General features: G+C 45.9%; 8 protein-coding genes across 8 annotated transcripts; 1 reads left to right on the top strand and 7 right to left on the bottom strand.

Moving 5' to 3' along the window:
* Window positions 1-172: 172 nt before the first annotated feature.
* Window positions 173-2,169, bottom strand: N7478_007353 (mediator of RNA polymerase II transcription subunit 17; the record flags this gene model as incomplete). The annotated part of the gene is made up of 2 exons (XM_056923567.1): window positions 173-1,838; window positions 1,898-2,169. 2 exons carry the CDS (start codon window positions 2,167-2,169, stop codon window positions 173-175), a joined length of 1,938 nt encoding a protein of 645 aa, XP_056781604.1.
* Window positions 2,170-2,641: 472 nt separating this feature from the next.
* N7478_007352 (glycoside hydrolase family 1 protein) lies at window positions 2,642-4,831 on the bottom strand (the record flags this gene model as incomplete). Its single annotated transcript, XM_056923566.1, has 6 exons — window positions 2,642-3,002; window positions 3,093-3,671; window positions 3,742-3,802; window positions 3,862-4,345; window positions 4,405-4,615; window positions 4,665-4,831. The coding sequence occupies 6 exons, from the start codon at window positions 4,829-4,831 to the stop codon at window positions 2,642-2,644; spliced, it is 1,863 nt and encodes a 620-aa protein (XP_056781603.1).
* Window positions 4,832-5,396: 565 nt separating this feature from the next.
* N7478_007351 (aldehyde dehydrogenase) lies at window positions 5,397-7,051 on the bottom strand (the record flags this gene model as incomplete). Its single annotated transcript, XM_056923565.1, has 3 exons — window positions 5,397-6,846; window positions 6,902-6,943; window positions 6,993-7,051. 3 exons carry the CDS (start codon window positions 7,049-7,051, stop codon window positions 5,397-5,399), a joined length of 1,551 nt encoding a protein of 516 aa, XP_056781602.1.
* An 811-nt stretch (window positions 7,052-7,862) lies between these two features.
* Window positions 7,863-10,613, top strand: N7478_007350 (putative glycosyl hydrolase; the record flags this gene model as incomplete). The annotated part of the gene is made up of 2 exons (XM_056923564.1): window positions 7,863-9,134; window positions 9,198-10,613. 2 exons carry the CDS (start codon window positions 7,863-7,865, stop codon window positions 10,611-10,613), a joined length of 2,688 nt encoding a protein of 895 aa, XP_056781601.1.
* A 271-nt stretch (window positions 10,614-10,884) lies between these two features.
* Window positions 10,885-12,066, bottom strand: N7478_007349 (uncharacterized protein; the record flags this gene model as incomplete). The annotated part of the gene is made up of 1 exon (XM_056923563.1): window positions 10,885-12,066. One exon carries the CDS (start codon window positions 12,064-12,066, stop codon window positions 10,885-10,887), a length of 1,182 nt encoding a protein of 393 aa, XP_056781600.1.
* A 540-nt stretch (window positions 12,067-12,606) lies between these two features.
* N7478_007348 (putative carboxylesterase) lies at window positions 12,607-14,309 on the bottom strand (the record flags this gene model as incomplete). Its single annotated transcript, XM_056923562.1, has 2 exons — window positions 12,607-13,983; window positions 14,061-14,309. 2 exons carry the CDS (start codon window positions 14,307-14,309, stop codon window positions 12,607-12,609), a joined length of 1,626 nt encoding a protein of 541 aa, XP_056781599.1.
* A 603-nt stretch (window positions 14,310-14,912) lies between these two features.
* Window positions 14,913-15,296, bottom strand: N7478_007347 (uncharacterized protein; the record flags this gene model as incomplete). Its single annotated transcript, XM_056923561.1, has 2 exons — window positions 14,913-14,975; window positions 15,039-15,296. 2 exons carry the CDS (start codon window positions 15,294-15,296, stop codon window positions 14,913-14,915), a joined length of 321 nt encoding a protein of 106 aa, XP_056781598.1.
* Window positions 15,297-16,048: 752 nt separating this feature from the next.
* On the bottom strand, window positions 16,049-17,595 carry N7478_007346 (aldehyde dehydrogenase family protein; the record flags this gene model as incomplete). Its single annotated transcript, XM_056923560.1, has 3 exons — window positions 16,049-16,582; window positions 16,737-17,516; window positions 17,572-17,595. The coding sequence occupies 3 exons, from the start codon at window positions 17,593-17,595 to the stop codon at window positions 16,049-16,051; spliced, it is 1,338 nt and encodes a 445-aa protein (XP_056781597.1).
* Between the last annotated feature and the right edge of the window lie 763 nt (window positions 17,596-18,358).

Genomic DNA, 18,358 nt, shown 5'->3' with positions numbered 1-18,358 from the left:
GCAAAAAGATGGACTCGCGGGGAATCGAACCCCGGACCACTCCCATGCTAAGGGAGTATTATACCACTAAACCACAAGCCCAATTTGATGTGGGTCGAGGCCGTGAAGTGGTTGGGAACGGCTGGGAAGTGGGGAGTTAAGTATGGATGACAACCCGATCGCGCGACCCGCTTCAATTTGTGCCTTCAGCTATGACAAATTCCATCATGGAAGTATGGCCATTTGCACTTTCTGTGGACCGTCGGGGCGAGTTCCATGTATTTGACTCGGAATGAGACCGTTGCTCTCCAGTTCCACGTCCAAAACCGTCCACACCGCGCACAAAGTAAGTTGAAAGGGAGAGGTCATGGCGAGACAGGTTGACCTTCATCTTCTTGTATTTTGAGGAGCTGCTGCTGCTACCAGAGAGTAACAGTTCGCCAAGGTGAGGATAAATTGCGTTCCATGATTTGGAGACACCATCTGGACTCTTTCCCCCCGTTGGTAGATCCGCAGAGGAAATGCGGGAAATAACTTCTAGTAGCAAGGCATGAGTGATCGCAGATTCAACCTCATCCCTCAAGCCAATGGGGCCTGGAGACTTGAGATCAGAGAAGGATGGGAAGTTGAAGGACACATCATAATAAGTTCCGAATGGCGGGGCAGATAGATTGGTTCGGATTGTAATCTTGAAAGAATTGTGACTCTTGAGGTTCACTTGAAACACCGATTCGACTGGCATGAGGAACTTTTGAACAAGTGCTTCAACTGTAGGTGTTGAAGGAGAAGGACGGAGGGAGGTTTTGTTAGTGAATGCATTGATATCCGATTCGGGAAGCTCCAATCCAGATAAACGGAAAACAGACGTTATATCTTGGAGAAATGAGTTCAACAAGCAGAGTTGCACAAGATGTTGGAAGTAAGCAAGAGCGGGGCGAAGGAGGTGATATTCTGGAGTCGGCCGCTTCTTAGAGGTCAGTGGTGGCGGTACTTGCGTGCGACGACGTAGATTCTGGCGATGAGCGAAAGCAAGAAGAATGCGCATGGAGTGCGCTAAGCCGTCCGCAAGAAGCCTATCTGCTTCTGTAGAGTTCTGGTCGGCCTCGAGACTCTCATCATTCGCATCTACCAAATCCAATAAGATTTCCGTATCGTCGGATGCAGGGACTTGAATGAGGTTTTGACGGGTCGTCACGCCACAGCTAGCCATGGATCGAGCTTCACGAACTAATTCATGGAACAGTTCTTCCTCGAAGACCGAGTCCCGCGCTTGCAGAATACGTTGCTCAACCGATTCCGCGTTATCAGATGTTGTAGCCCGTGGATTAGTACTGCTCGTGATGAGTGATCCTTGCCTCACACGTACTCGAACAAATCGAACTCCGGAAGGAATCAGACCCTTATCCAAGATTAAACTTCCATCCTCTGACCGCCGTAAGGAAGCCAGACCACGGTCGCGAAAGACAGGTGTAGCTTCCAGGAACCCATATTGCACACCCAGTGCTTGTCTCTCGTGCGGCAACCGGCAAATCTTCCACCCTTTGTCCTTGACTGCTAATACCTCGTTCCAATACCGGGTCTCTGATGTGACCTCCGTCTCAAGTCTGGAGGCAGCCTTCAAGAGTTTGCTCGATGCCGAATTGAAGTTTTGAATCCTCCATCCCCTTGACACGGTCGATATATCCTTTGTAGCCGATTCTGACTTCGGAGGTGGGTTGACTGCCTCAGCATCAAGGGAGCCAAGAGGTGCGACTTGTTTCAAGTATGCGGAGATAGAGGTTTCAGCTTGGCGTGGGGCGTTTTTCGATAGGAGGAGGGAAATGAAATCAAGAGCGAACAAAGCTTCCATATGCGATTGTCTAGAGATCCTTTGTTAGTTGTTATCCAAGTCGTGGATTCGTCAGGCGAGTGGACTAACACGGCGAATTGGGTGATTTCGTTTCGCTTCTTGTATAATTGTTCAATGCGCTCTGTGGTGTCGAGGTCGCTCGTTTCTTGATCATCATGTTCGGAATCTTGTATCCCATCGTCCTCCCTTTCTTCCTTTATTTTGGCGTGGAGAATCTCCTCGTTGACATCTCGGAAGGAACCCCAATGCTCGGCTATCTGGGCGATTTCGACTGGCAAGGTGTCGGGATTGCCTTGTCGCTCCAAGACGGATCGAAGAGGTAGGGTGAAGGAATCCGACATGGTGAAAAGAGTGCTTGAAACCCCACCACACTCAATTGTATTGGGAGAGGAGAGGGAGAGAGAGGGTGGGGAACGAGATGGAGCTACCATGCGCGTTATCAGTTGCAGTCGGGGAAAGCAAGTATGGGTCACGTGAGGATATAGTCATTACCAGCACAATGAATTGCATGATGAAGTATTTGTTAAAAATACGTAAAAATAGTCAAAATAAGGTTAAGTGAGAGTGTATGAATGTGTCATAAGAAACTGGAAATGAATCATGGGCATCACATCATGTCTATCTGATTGCAGAACCCATCAATTAGCTTAGGGAGGTATTATTACGACTAAAATCGAAAGACCAGGAGCTGAAATTATATTATAGAATGTATTCGGATGATGGTATGTAGTAGTGAGTTGTCTGTCAAAATCTAAAGAAAATCTTGTCCAAAAAAACAATAGTGAACTGATCCATTCAGTTTGACTAGATATATCAATTTCGCCGCGAGCTCTGCCGAGTCTTCACAAAGTCCACCAAGTCAAAGAAGCTCTTCTTATAATATCTCTCTTGCGTTGTGCGATTGACTTTCTGGATGCCAAATTGCTGCGAATAGTCTCCAAACTCCCAATTGTCAACGAAGCTCCATGCAAGGGCGCCCATAACATGAACCCCGTCTTCATAGATCGATTTCAAGACTTCGGACATGAACGATAGATAGTATTGACTGCGAGGAGAGTCGAATAACTGGTCAGGTAGCTCTTTGGTCGACTCGCCATATACAGGGAAGCCAAATTCTGATAAGAACACCGGATGTTTCCATGTGTTATAAATGTTTGATAGAAACTCCCGGAGACTGTTTAAATCATTAGAATGACAGGTTATTGCTTCAAAAAGTGAATGAAAGAGATCTTAAAACAATTCAAACAAGAAAGGTAAGTCTTACTAGGTTGGCGTAATGTATACATATGATGCTGACCGATACCCGATATTCCAGCCATAGACGTTGGTTGTCTCCTGATTCACGCAATAAGGAAAGAGAGAATTCGAGCTTGAGTTGTTCGAAGCGCAGGCATCAAAGCCTTCATCCGCAGGAGAGACCACTGTAGCAGTATACGCATCAATACCAAAGAAGTCTGCTGTATTATTCATATAGGCGAGCTCAGTGGCATTGAGTTTCCTAGCTCCCGGCAAAGTGTTCAGTATAGAGTCAGGGTATTGCTTGCCCAAGTATATCGGATTGGCGAAGAAGCCAAGTTGCATTTCTTGGAATCGATTGGCAGCTTCAACATGACTGGCGTTTTTGGGGTCTTTGGGAACACCAAAGTTATCATTAAACTTGAGGCCCATCTTACCGGTGCCTTTGAGCTGATCATGGTAAAAGTGATATACCTGCGAATGAGCATGGATGACATTATCCACACCCTGGAAGTTGAATGCATATAAGAGTGGCTCGTTGAATGTGACCCAGATGGGAACTCGATCCGCGAAATGAGTAAGAAGAATCTTGCCATAGTTCACAAATCTGGCAAATAAATGAGTTAGAAAGAAGCGCAAGTCATCTAAGAAGTCTTCAAGTCAGATCGTTCACTTACGCGTCCACAAAGGTCTCGTTTTGATAACCGGCATTAGCATTTCCAATGACTGGATGTGCCGCTAGAAGCAATGTTAGCACTTTGGAAAGAGGAAACTCAAATACAAACAAGGGGGCATACTTATATTGTCATCAGCAACAAACATCAAGGGACTATCGAAATGAAGCATTGTCACAATAGGATGCATTCCCGCATCGAGAATAGTATCAATCAAATCATTATAGTGATCAATGCCCTTCTGATTGACAGGAGTTCCGGGCAGAACAAAGGGCAGAATGCGCGACCATGGAATACTGAAGCTATAGTATTCGACGCCCATGGCAGCTAGCCGCTGAATATCCTGTTTGTAGAGAAAATAATTTTCATTGGTGACAAAGTCATTTGGCTCACCATTGCCACCGAATTTTTCCAAAAGTGACGGAGAGCGACCCTCAAGGCCGATTGCACCCTCGATTTGAGCAGCACTTCCAGCCACTCCAAGTATAAAGTCATTGGGAAAGTCGTAGCAATCGGTCGGACCAAAATAGTCGCGGGGGGGTAGAACGAGCTCACTTGATGGCACGGCAGTGGGGCTAACAGTGGTAGAAAAGAGACCCGTAGTCGTCTATAAGGAATGATCAGTGTGTGTTAAAGCAATTTCCAAGGACTTTCTGAACAACGAACGTAATTTTGAAGGTCTGCCTCTAGCCACATTGAAGACCACGCTGCTTGACCATAAGGATCATTTGTATCAGTAGCACTGATTGCGGTCTGACCCGGGAGCCAATCTCCCCATGTCGAAGTTGATAAGCTTGTGGTTAATTTTTTAACAGCCTTTGTGTATGCAGGTGCATATGCTTTAGTCTTGGTGGGCGAAGGAACCGAGGTTGCGTATCTTTCTCCGGATTAGTACAGCTTCAGAGAATAAGATGTTGGGAACTCACCTAACAGTCTCGTTGAGTGTATACGAGAATGGTTGAAATTGATAATTTAGAGATGAGACCGCATGTGTACATTTAGGTCGTGTAGATGTGCCGTTCTTTGTTATATAGAGTTCCTGTGCCTGGACAGCAGCAGCAAAAACCGCGATACTAACTGAAAGGTGAACCATTATTGCTCAATTATGCAGAGCATTCAACCCTCCCATGAACAGTGGTACAGGAACTCCCTTTAAAAAGTTTTCTCCTGGTCCAACCCCTCGACTTGTTCTCTGCAGCCCCACATTTCGCAACCTACGCAATCCGGGGAATTGTCGGTAGAAGGGTAGAAGGGATCACCATGAGGTAGACAATCTTGGTCGTGGCGTCAAAGCCAAATCTATTATAATGGATCGGGCTAGCACCGAGCGGGAAGAAAGAAGGTATCGATCTGCACTTTTCTCTCGTCCAAATCAGGCTGCGTTGCAGTTCTTGGTCGTATTAGTCCGGACCCACATCCGAGTGACTCTATACTTCCCCGCATCAGGAGTAAGATCGGAGGTTTTATCCACGAACTCCACCGGTTAATTGCGAGAAGCCGAGGCATTTATTAATATTATCCATTGACAGTCTGAGATCATAAATAATCCAAGATGAATGAGCCGTATAGCTTGTATTTAGATAAAACTGCAGTAGATTTTACGATGGTACATTCCGGGCTGATAGAATGCCACTGCTAGACCTTCCGTGCACAAGGATTCATCCGTATCTAACATTAGATGCTGCTTCGCTAAACCAGTCATCATTTGCGAGTGACTCCTCCGCAGTTGCAAAATTCATGATGGTGCTTTTCGTTAATGAGTAAGCATGATAAGCATCAACCCCATTCTCACTTCCCACGCCACTTGAAGCCTTGACTCCCCCCCAGGGGCTACTCGGGTCATTTCGGTGATGAGTATTCACCCAGACAATCCCAGCTTCAATCTGTTCGGAGACCGAGAACGCTTGACTGAGGTCTTCCGTCCAGATGCCCGCACCCAGGCCGAACTCGGTGTCATTGGCGAGCGCGACAGCCTCCTCTTCCGTATCAAAGCCAACAACCAGAATCACGGGCCCAAATGCTTCTTGGTGCCATATAGATGAGTTGACAATATTATTAGATGTTTTGGAGACAAGGACTGTCGGCTCATAATAATATCCCCGTGAAAATTCGAATCCGTCTAGAGAGCTTATGCCGCGCATGCGAGCACCACCGATAAGGGCCTTTGCATTATCTGCTAGAGAATCTTTCACTAGCTTTTCCACATTCTGTAACTGCTTCTCTGATACCAACGGCCCCATCATCGTCTCAGGGTTGCTGGGGGACCCCATTCGTCTCGTGATTCCATGAACCTTATCTTTCAATCGCTGTAGCACTTGATCCATAATCTTGTTGGCAACGATGATTCTCGTACTGGCAACACATGTCTGGCCACTTGCAATAAAGCTTCCAAAAGCAATTCCGTTTACAGCGACATCAATGTTAGCCTTTTCGAATACTATCAATGGAGCCTTGCCGCCTAGCTCCGCAGTATATTTGGCCAAATTGCCACCAACGATTGCCCCGATCGCTTTCCCTGCAGCAGTACCCCCGGTGACATCAACTTTTCGTACAAGAGGATGGGACACTAGAGCTTTTCCAGTTGTGGCGCCATAGCCTGGCAAGACACTGAACACACCAGCTGGTATACCGGCACGATGAAGAATCTTCCCCAGAAGAAGCGAACTCAAAGGTGTCAGCTCACTAGGCTTCAGAATAACACTGTTCCCCGCAGCGAGAGCTGGAGCCAGCTTCTTCACAGCAATAAGGAGTGGGTGGTTGAACGGAGTGATCTGAACCACCACACCTAAAGGCACACGGTCGATGAAGTTATGCAACTTGCCCATTGTTGGAAGAACTGATCGCTCTTCCACTCGAAGAATTGAGGCATAATATTTGAACCATTTTACAAGGGATGGGACCTGAGCCTTCATTTCCCGAATGGCTCGACCTGTTTGCTTCACTTCCAACGGGATGAGTTCCGCCAGGGCGTCCGAGAGTAGAACCGAGCATTTCTCAAGAACATCTGCGCGCTCATGACGACTTTTCTGAGACCATACACCGGCTTTGTATGCCAAATGAGCAGCCTGAACTGCATCTTCCACGTCTTTTTCCGACGCCGCGTGACACCTAATGCCGTTAGAATGAGGCGAACACAAGAGCAAAGGGCGATAGAACAACTCACTGCGCGAAGATCTCTCCAGTAGAAGGGTTCTCAATGGGAATTCTACAATAATTAGCAGGCATTATTTTGATTCAGATCTGGTTTCGCATACAAAGCTTCCCCGCCCTGCTGCTCCTTGCCCGCAAGCCATAATAGATAAGGGGTTGCCATGACAGAACGACGACGAAGAAATGGAGTGAATTTGGACTTTGGTTTGAGGCTTAATGCAATATGAACTCTGAGTTGTCATATATGAAATCTGGTGGTAAGTGTGTTAGGTAGGTAATATGTGGTCAATCAGACGATGCGTGTGAGATGATAAGAGACAACCCCGCACCGGAACTAAATCTATCTACTGCATAGTATCATCTACCTTACAACGTCAACTCATAATATCACCAGAAATAAGTTGTTAACCTCCAATGATTCTGCTAAACGATCTGATAATATAGAACATAGCTTCAGGACTTTTGTTGAAAATGGATGTTTAATTACACCCGCGGCACACAGCACTCTGGAGTATAGAAGATCAGTAAGTGTCCCACTAATAACTACTCGGTCTTTTTAATGAACTTTAACTTGACTAACAGAAAACTTAAATAATCATATTAGAATGTAAATCTGCAACTCAACCCGCGCTCGTTTTGGCATAGAATTACTGAACCGGGGAACTTGAAGCTTCACCGGGTTCGCCGATGCTCAGAATAGTAAACGCCAAGAAGACCCTGCATCCAGAAACTGTAAAGTAGACAGTCGATCTACCACGGTTGTAGCACATTCTGGTGATCTATGCGACATCATGCAACACACAATCACCTGTGGCTAGCATGGCACCTTGTCATCCACAGTATTTAATCGCATGCACCCGTCCATTCTGTACATGCCCACAACTCACTACTACAACAACACTTGTCAGACAAATAACAGTGGAAAGCTCAAAATAGAATCCACCTACAGAGTGGGTTCAAGTCCTCTGACCAAAATGAAACTCCCGAAAAGCCTAGGGGTCTTCTCTGTGGTCCTCTTCGCGACCAACTTGAAAGCCTATGCAGAACCTCTCGTTTCAGCTCCAGGTGAAAGCTCAATAATCCCAGGATGGCGGATGCAATCAGTCACCAAGATAAAAGACGACATATCCAACATATCTCGACCAGGGATAAACGTGTCTTCGTGGTATGAAGTCGCGCCTCGCAGTACTGTGATGGCAGGTCTCCTTGATAACAATGTATACAACGAGACGGACCTCTTTTACTCTGATAATATGGAGAAATTGGCTGGGCAATCGATCTTCAAAGCGCCCTGGATATACCGAAAAGAATTCAGCATGAATCCCTCCAGCGATCAATACTATACTCTCCGGACCCACGGCATCACATCCAAGGCAGACATATACGTGAACGGCGCACAGATTGCATCCAGTGATCAACAGCAAGGCTCGTATGGAGGTCACACCTACGATTTGACCGGCCACATAGAATCTGGGTCTAACTGTATCTTGATTCGCGCTTATCCGACAAATTATCTTCGAGATTTTGCAATGGGCTTCGTGGATTGGAACCCCTATCCAGCAGATAATGGAACTGGAGTCTGGCGAGATGTGGAAGTAATTCAAACAGGAGCTGTTTCAATGTCACCGCTTCGAGTGCTCACGGATTTTGAGAAGCCCGACTCGAAGAGTCTCGTCAATGTTACTTTGAAAACAGACCTTGTGAACCATTCACCTCGAGCTATTCGAGTGGAGATAAATGGTACAATCACAGGTCCGATCCGGGCTGATACCGCCATTATAAGTGGCTTTTTTGAACTCAATGCAGGGGAAACAAAGACTGTGTCAATACGAAGCGCCATCAGGAATCCACAGATTTGGTGGCCCGCTACGTGGGGTGAACAACCAATGTATGTTGCTCACGTCGACGCCATGATCCGAGAAAACAAGCTTGTTCTTTCCGACTCCTCAGTTCAGCAGTTTGGTATCCGACATGTCTCTTCATATGTAAATCAGCACAGTGATACAGCTTTCGTTGTCAACGGGGAGCCATTCCAAGTGTTGGGTGCTGGTTATGGTCCAGATATCTTCCTGCGATTTGACGAAGATAGGGTTTCGAATATCTTTCAATACATGATCAATATGGGACTAAACACGGTACGACTAGAAGGGAAACAAGAGCACCCCGAGCTCTACCAGCTTGCCGATCAAATGGGGTTGATGGTCCTGGCTGGGTGGGAATGCTGTGACAAGTGGGAAGGATGGGAGGTAAGTCAACTTACCCAAATCTGATCAGATATGCTTGAGTGCATATAATAATGTCAGTTCTAGTTCAATAATGATGCCGATGGCGTAAAATGGGGAGAATCAGACTACCCCATTGCGCGTGCAGCGATGCTCCATGAAGCAGAAATGATGCAAGCACATCCTTCTCTCCTCGGTTTCCTAGTGGGCTCTGATTATTGGCCAAATGACCGTGCGACCGAAGTTTATCTCGAATCATTACAGAAAATGGATTGGCAGAATCCGATTATTGCATCTGCAAGCAAAAGGGGCTATCCTGAAGCTTTAGGTCCGTCAGGAATGAAGATGAACGGCCCTTACGACTGGGTTCCACCAAATTACTGGTATGGAGACGAAGATGGAGCAGCTTTCGGGTTTGGAACCGAACTCGGTGCAGGAGTAGGAACTCCTGAAATGAATAGTTTGAAGATATTCATGACAGATTCAGATCTCGAAGCTCTTTGGAAGAAGCCCGATGCCGGTTTGTACCATATGTCCAGCAACGTCTCATCATTTTACGATCGTTCTATCTATAACAAGGCACTTTTCTCTCGATACGGCGAGCCATCGAGCCTTGAAGACTACATCGCCAAGTGTCAAATGGCAGACTATGAAGCAACCCGTGCCCAGTTTGAGGCGTATTCCACTCGACAAAATGCGTCCAGGCCCGCGACAGGCACGATTTACTGGATGCTAAACAGTGCCTGGCCAAATCTCCACTGGCAACTGTTTGACTATTATCTGAACACGATGGGAGCATACTTCGGCACCAAGATTGCAACGCGAATGGAACATGTTGCATACAATTATGAGAGTCAAAGTGTCTGGTTGATCAACCATTCGCTTGAGAACCAGGGAGAGCGAGAGATTTCAGTTGATTTGATAGACAAGAATGGCAAAAAGATTTGGAGCACCCAGGCGAAGACAAGCACTATACCGAGCTCCTCGAAGGAAATTCTATCTGTGCAAAAGGTTGACGATATCGAAGATGTTGGATTCCTTCGACTCATTCTCCGTGATACCAAGGACAAGAAAGATCTAAGTCGAAATGTATACTGGCTATCTCCAACAATGGATGTCCTAGATTGGTCAGAGTCAAACTGGTACTATACCCCTGTGACAAAATATTCGGATTATACAGAGCTGCAATCTATTCATTCATCGCCAGTGAAGATGACCTTGAAGAATACAAAGCTGGATCGACCAGCTACCGGATGGACCTCTATTGAAGTCCAACTCGAGAATACATCCAAAACGCCCGCGCTGTTCATGCGACTTGATATTATTGACCTAAAAAGCAAGATGGAGATAAAGCCAGCTTACTGGTCTGACAATTATGTTACTCTTTGGCCAAAGGAAAAGCTCCCAATTACGGTGATCTACCAGGGTGATGTCGAAAACATCCAGATTGAAGTCTCTGGGCGTAATGTGGCGACACAGACGATCAAGAAACGCATCGTGTAGGTGTCCTGGGGGATAATTTACTTTGAAATGAAGATTTTTATTGTTTATCTTAGGTAGTTCAAAGTTCTCGTTGATCATTTCAGTTGCTTGTGTTATCTCAAATTGATGCTCTTTGACCGGAAGTGTAATTCGACACGCTGTGAATAAAAAAAAAGCCAATACAGCCATAAAAAACAGAGAAACCCATAATTAAAAACTATATATAGGACCTATTCGCATCTTAAAAGACCAATATACAAATTCCGCCCGGTCGGAAGGCCGTAAAATGTTTTCAGGTATAGATAGCTGTTGTCTGTAGCATGCCTAACACTTGGGCCATCTTTGACCCGGAATACTCGACACCCAACACCGCAGGGCTTTTGGAGTTCTCCGAATAAAACATATGAAGGCGATGATCTGGTGCTTCACATATTGATGGGGCTTTTTGAAGGCCAGGAAATGACAATAGCTCTTTAGCTGAGGCACTAGACCAAAGGTAATACAATGAAATGCTCGTCAAGGCCGCAAATCCCTGGCCAAGATCCTTCAGAACAGAGGACCACTCGTCTTCTGGAGACAAAGACACATGATATAATGTCAGGGTCTTCATTGTTTCTCGAATGCCACCAAGAAGGCATTTCAGATCAGAAGCCCGTAGTACCGTTCTGAACAACGCCAGTTCTTCCAGTTGAGAGAATGCTGCTGTCTCAGCCAGTTCATGCATGAATTCAGCTGCCAAGTCATGCGAGCCCAAGTTAAGCAACAATGTCTTCAGATTGGGCGCACTCAGCACTAATTCGAGGAGGAATCCAAAGTTATCAAGCGTTAGGTATTGTTCTAGCGAAAGTTTTTGGAGATTGGACCAAGCTAAACGAAACTTCGGCTGGCGATATAGAAGCTTAGGTAGTCGTCGCATATCCATCATCAGTGTACGAGAGAATCTATTTGCATATATGAGATGAAATGAAGAGACTGGTAAGCGGGATTCGATGACAAGTGCGAAGAAGACAGCCACAGCATCGGTGATAGTGACACGGCTCATATCGGGATGGCCCTCGGGATATCGACAGAAAATGAAAAACGAGCGACAGTTTGTCAAATTATGAACCAAATTGTCGCGAAGACGCTGAATCGCTTCAACTTCCATCGGGGCTGACAAAGGGCCCCATGAATGGCGATCCCACACCAGACCTCGACCCACTCCATTCTGAAGCATAAATCCTAGACCCTGGACATAAGATCGTAGCTCTTCATGCTGAGAGAGTGCGTTGATGCGACCGAGACTTTCTTCCGAGAGATCAGTCTTTATAGAGGAGAAGAATCGGCGGGCAAAGTGGTTGAAGGTTTTCTTCTGCAGGTCGCGACAGACGAGACGTATTTCAAGTAAGTCCTCGGCGTCTAGAGAGTCTGCAATAAGCTCGACAAGCTCGACAGCGAGAGATGGGAATAATGTAGTGGATGCAGTGGATTTCATGATTATATTATCATCATCAAAGTCAATATGGACGTGAAAGAGAGCTATTTGCAACAGCTGGCATTTTTCATCTATGATGATGACAGTGGGGAACGAGGAGCGGAGAGTGGAGAGAGCAGTGGAGCTTCCCCCAGATTTCCAAGGAATAAGCCAGCTGTCAGTGGTCACGAAGGCTACTACCCCTCACTTGACTAGAAAGAACTTGAACTTAACCGCCGAGACATTGCGGAGACGGCCGGAATTATGATGACGAGGAATGTGGACATTTGGGGTGATTAGAGGATGTTTGTTTCTTTGACCATATTGGAAATTCATGAGATATTGAGATCATATTGAGATAGATGGCTCAACATATATGAGGAAGGCACAGAAGAAAACTTTGATACCTGAATAAACATAGCATAAGAAAAAAATCATTATATTTCATCAAATTATTAACATGTAGATTATTATAGACCCAAAAATACTTAAGACCCGAAAGGAGGTATCACGACACCTTAGCGTGTAACGACGACTTATATACAGTCGTTACTTATTATATCATTGCTCCATCGTGGTAGCAAACTTCTTCCACATTTCACATCGCTTCACCTGGGCCTTAGGGACGTCTTCCATGGCTGTTGAGTTTGTCTGCAGTCTCAGACGCTCTCCATCCCCTGTGCCCCATGTCTTCCAAAAAGGTGCCTTTGAATTTCGGAAAGTATTTGGATCCAAAGCCTTAACAAAGCTCAAATAGTAATCTTGGATAAATGGCACCATCTCCGCATTGGTAGTAGCAAAGGACTCCGACGCTGAATTGGTGTCACCAAGGCCGAAGACAGCAGGAAGCTCGAATACATGAGGTACACCCATTCCATCGGCGATTTCTGTGGGATCAAGGATGTTGCAACGATAATTCCAGACTTTCTCCGAGGAGACGAACTGGGCCATGGAGGCAGACATAAGATTCCCAGGACAGACGAAGGTCGATTCACCATATGCTGCAGCCGCGGAAGGGAAGTATGCAGCATGTTTAGCCAAAGGAGTCATGAGTGGGTACTCATTGTTGATGGACTTGAGCTGGTCTTTGCTAAGTTTTGGGTAGTTGTTCTTCATAAACTGTGCGACTTCCGCTTGATTCGTCGCGTTGACTGCGAAAGCAGTACCTTCATTGGTATCGTCTGTGACCATGACTGGGACGTGAATAACCTTGCCTTTTTCGAACAGATTATAAAGATTATCCGTCACAAGGTCTCCGTCGATCACAGGAAGGAAATACCACAGGGGCGCAGGGCTGCTGCTGCCACCAGGGAACGGCTTATCCACATCATATTCCATGATTGTCGAAATATTCACGGCACGAAGACAATCCAATGTGTCTGAGACATCGCCACAGCCAACATCTTGCGCAAATCGCTTATACTGAAACTCCATCTCCGCGACTGTGCGTTGAGTCGGCCAAAAGTTCGACTCAGCTATCGCACCAGCAAAGAGATTCATGTTCGTTCCATTATAAGCCGTAACGTGATGTGCGACGGAGCCTGCGCCCGCCGAATCGCCATGAATCACGACATGATCAGGATTTCCACCAAAAAGATGAATGTTCTGCTGCACCCAATCCAGCAATTTCCGCTGATCGAGCAATCCCACGTTCAAATCTCCATTCTTGCGCACATCTTCACTAGCAAGGAATCCCAATGCACCCACGCGATAGTTAAAGTTGACGAGAACAATGTCGTTTCCGGATTGATTCACAACTCCACTACCATTGAAGTTTGCATTGGAAAGGTCGGCGTATCCACCCCCTTGAATGAATAACCAAACTGGAAGATTATCTCCAGTAGACGCGTTATTCGGTCGCCAAACATTGACAAAGAGACAATCTTCCGCGAGGGTAGCACTATTCGATTGCCCGACACCTACGCAGACAGGTCCGAACTAATTCGAGCTAAAGTTAGCAAGACGCGTTATGGTGCGTAAAGGGGATATTGAGTTTGATTGACGGGGAATCTCACCGATGTCGCATCTTGAACTGCATTTGTTTCGACTGGATCTTGTGGTGCTCGAAATCGAAATTTATCTACCGGAGACCTCGCATATCTCATGCCGAGAAATTCGTCGATCCCATTATGCAGGGATAACCCCTGATACTGCGAGTATCCGAGATCAACAATGCCCGATCGCGGGAATGATGAAGCAGAAGTACCAGATGCCAAGCCGATGACTAGACCGACTACCAGGCCAACAATCACCATGAGCGCCATGAAGATTATGAATATATACCTATGACGCGCAATATATCCAAACACCAGCCCTGGCAGCCCTGGAAGTTTCCCCCATTGCATCTTCTCATCTGCTCCCTTTATGTTAATTCTTCAGCTTCGATTAGTTAGTTAATGCAGATTCCCGCTGAGTCACCCGGACTATCATCCCGCCGAGTCAAACTATTGAATGGGGATAAATGGGTCTGTAAGCTGCATTTAATTTGGGGGGATACTCGCATTGGAGGAGACTCTATTTGCATGGAAATGATGGGATTTGAAATCCACCACTGGATAATTGTTGTGGTTTTTACTTGCAGCAGATTGGTGGGCTCCATTTGAACGAATGGGGGATCTGCATGTATACATCGGTTCAACAGTGCCCGAAGGGACCAGAGCAAGCGGGGTTTGCAGCAACATTTGAACTCGGGGAATCATATTTGGGAATACTTTGAATGATACAGGTAGGTAGGTTACATTGATGGATTTCAAATTTTTGCGTCATCAAAATTCGGTTGCTAAATTTCCGCTATAATACAGGCTATCCCAAAGAGTCATGAATATCCACGCCGAGTTCCATATCGTACATTCGTGAGTGTCAATCATCTAGTATACATGGCGATGGCTCCCACGACCATCAGTTCCATGCATGCGGCGAGTACCAGCAGCCTGTACGAAACCATTAGCATCTGTTCATTCCGTAGAATCCAGGACTACTAGTATGTCACTTACCTTGACACCAGGACGACGTGTGATGCTGCCTTTCATTTTCAACATGGCGCCCGACACTTTATCTCCAAAGGTCGCCTTTCTCTTATGATGATGAGGCCCAGCATGGCGCTTGGTAGTGCGATGTGAGGCGTGAGGAGTGTTGGTGGTGGTAGTAGTCTTGACTGTCTTAGTGCGTGCGCTAGGGCCTCGCAAGCGAGTCATCAAAGTCGGCTTGGTAGTGGTAGTCTTTGTCGTTCTTGGTTTGCGACGATAGAACATATTGGCAGATTTTTTAAAGAGAAATTATCTCAAATTCGTTTCGTGATGGATAATGAGTAGATTTTGGGTATTGATGTGAGATACAATTTAGGATCATACTAAGTTGAAGATTAAATACTCTGCTTTATCGTTGATAGTTAACGCCTCAGATTACGTATGCATGATAGTAATAAACAGGATCTACCTACAGAAGATAGAAAAACGTACGCCAAGGGCCTTGTCGCCTTCGAAGGGAAGATGACAGCTGCTGTGTGGACCGCCGCTAAGACGGCACGTCATCCGTAAAGAGATCGGCGCTGCATAGCGACACACAATAGGACGCCACATCATACGAATAGATTAAAACTGTGGCTTATGACAGCGATCATCATTTTAGCAGGGATATCGCATAATATGAATGTTGCTAGGAGGTCACTTTTCATATTTCGATGGAGATTGTGTGTCATGCCAATGTGACGTCACTAGAGCCCGAAGAGCTTGATACAAAACAATGTTGAAGTTTAACAATAGATACATACCAGATGACGCACTTTGATCATTTTCTATCATTTGGATGGAGTGTTTGTTTCATAATCTGCAAAAAAAGGTGCAATCCAAATATCGGTGAGGACATTTGCTGTACCATAGACAGTGGGATCATTGGATTGAACCCCTTTTGTTTTGTTTTGTTTTTTTATAAAAAAAGGGAATAGAAATAGAAATGAAAGAAAAGGTTTAATATTCGCTATCTAGGCAGATGGAACTATATAATTTCAATAACTCTTATTCAGCCATTGGGTTTGAGAGTTACAATAGGCCAAAAGACCAGTCAACCCCCATTCAACCCCCATACCACTTTGCTTATGGCCGCCAAAAGGAGCATTAGGCGCGACCTGAAAATGCGAGTTGACCCAGACACTGCCCGACTGTAATTGATCGGCAATACGTTGAGCCCGATCGAGATCCTTACTCCAGACTGACGAGCCAAGTCCAGTTTCTAGCGCATTAGCTCGCTCAATGACATCTTCCTCGTCGGACCATTTTAGAACAGGTAAAATAGGCGCAAACGGTTCTTCCTGAACAACCCGGCAGTTCTCAGGCGGATTGTCAATAATAGTTGGATGAATAAAATAACCGGTGGAATCTTGAATGGCTCCTCCCAGTGCAGCCTTAAGTTTGTCGGTGGTGATAGTCTGGAAGAGATCCTTGGCCTTCTCAAACTGCATTTTGTTCTGAACAGGGCCGACAAAGACATCTGCTTCTGTACCTTCGCCAACTTTGAGAGTTTTTACAAAATCGACCAACTTCTGTAAGAATGTATCATATATCTTTTCATGCACATAAAGTCGCTTGATCATCATGCAAATTTGAGAACTGCACAGATAAGAGAGGATTCCGATCTGGTCAAAGTGTTATTTTTGAAAGAAGACACAGAAGCCAGAACCGACAGGTGAAACACACCTTGGGAATAACAGCATCAATATCGACATCATCACAGATGATCGCAGGGTCATTTCCACCCAGCTCAAGCGTCACCCGCTTGAGCGTTTTGGCACAGCTCGCCATAACTTTTCTACCAGTCAAGATAGAACCCGTAAACGACACCTTATCAATTCCAGGATGTTCCGTGATCATTGGACCGAGCGAGTCATCCCCACTGAGACACTGCACAACGCCAGGAGGAAAGAACCTGGTAGCAAGCTCAACTAGCTTAAGATCACAATAAGGCGTGAAAGGAGAAGGCTTCACAATAACTGAATTCCCTGCATACACAGCTTGAGTAATCTTTCCAATTGCCAGAAGCACAGGGAAGTTCCACGGCACAATAGCAGCAGCAACGCCTATAGGGGTATAACGTTGAACAATAGTCCTATTTTCCGTCTCTTCGATAATATTTCGAGGGATTTCAAAAGCGCTGATTGCTCGAATCCAGGTAGATGCCATGCCTACCTCCGTCGCAGCCTGGGCTAGAGGCTTCCCTTGTTCCATTGTGAGGGTTTTGGCAAAATCGTCAGCCATAACTTCAATTGCATTTGCGTACGCATTCAGTGCAGCTTGACGCTCCGCAAAGGAGGTCTTGGACCAATTTTCAAAAGCATCGCGGGCGGCTTTTACAGCTCGGTCAAGATCATCCTGCGTCGCAACCGGAACCTCGGGATTTGGCTTTTGGGTCGCTGGATTGATGCTGTGTCGAGTTGAGGGTGCAGCGCTCAGCTCATTATTGATAATGTTGTGATATATCTTATTTCATTAGTTTATAGTCATAAAGACAGAAAGTGATTTCTTGGACACACACAGTGAAGTTAAGCTTGGCTGTCATTTTGGCTTCCAGAACTCGAGGTCGATAAAATTTGTTATAGACGTGGATTGAGAGTTGCAAGATTGGAGAAAATGTCTCTTGCAAGGGGAGAAAAATTGGTTTCAATAGTGACTGACGCCGTGAACGATCTTGTTATAGACATGCACAGGAAAAAAGCAATTACCGGGCGGTGCCTCAAGCGGTACAAAGTTCATCGAGAGGGGATATGCGCGGTGCTATGCATGGTACTTATACCTTTCTGAAAGAAGTGAGTCCCCAAATTCGAAAAGATAGGTTTGCTTATAGCAAACAACGGTTCCATTTCGAGCGCGCTGCATGAACAAGCCGGATCTGCCTCGTTTACTACTCGATCAAGCTATGCGGAGGTTAGGCTGACAACCGTGCGGAGAATTTGTGGGGTTTGCGGAGCTTACGAGATCTCGATGGTCACAATTTCCGAACACGAAACTTTGTTTCCGAAGCCTAAGAATGTTGATGTGCTAGAATCGGCATGCGAAGTGGGGATGACACGCTCAAAGTAGAGTCCGCACCCGCACCCGCACGTAGTATACGGCGTAGGTTTCTTGGTCCTCACATTCGTGCTGATCGTCTACCGATGCCAAGTCAAAATGCCAAAACAATTGATTCAGCACACGTAAGATTCCCATACGTGGCAGATTCTACTTTGGACTCATATAATTTCTGGGTGACATCTTTCCAGCCCAGCTCATGTAGCGTTGATCGAGCTAAAGTAGTGGGAAGCTACACCAGTAGAGAAAAGTAG

The sequence above is a fragment of the Penicillium angulare genome (assembly GCF_028827245.1).
Source record: "Penicillium angulare strain IBT 27051 chromosome Unknown utg000004l_segment0_segment0, whole genome shotgun sequence".
Lineage (NCBI taxonomy): Eukaryota > Fungi > Ascomycota > Eurotiomycetes > Eurotiales > Aspergillaceae > Penicillium > Penicillium angulare.
The sequence above is the reverse complement of the archived record's forward strand: the minus strand, read 5'-3'. Positions and strand labels throughout refer to the sequence as shown.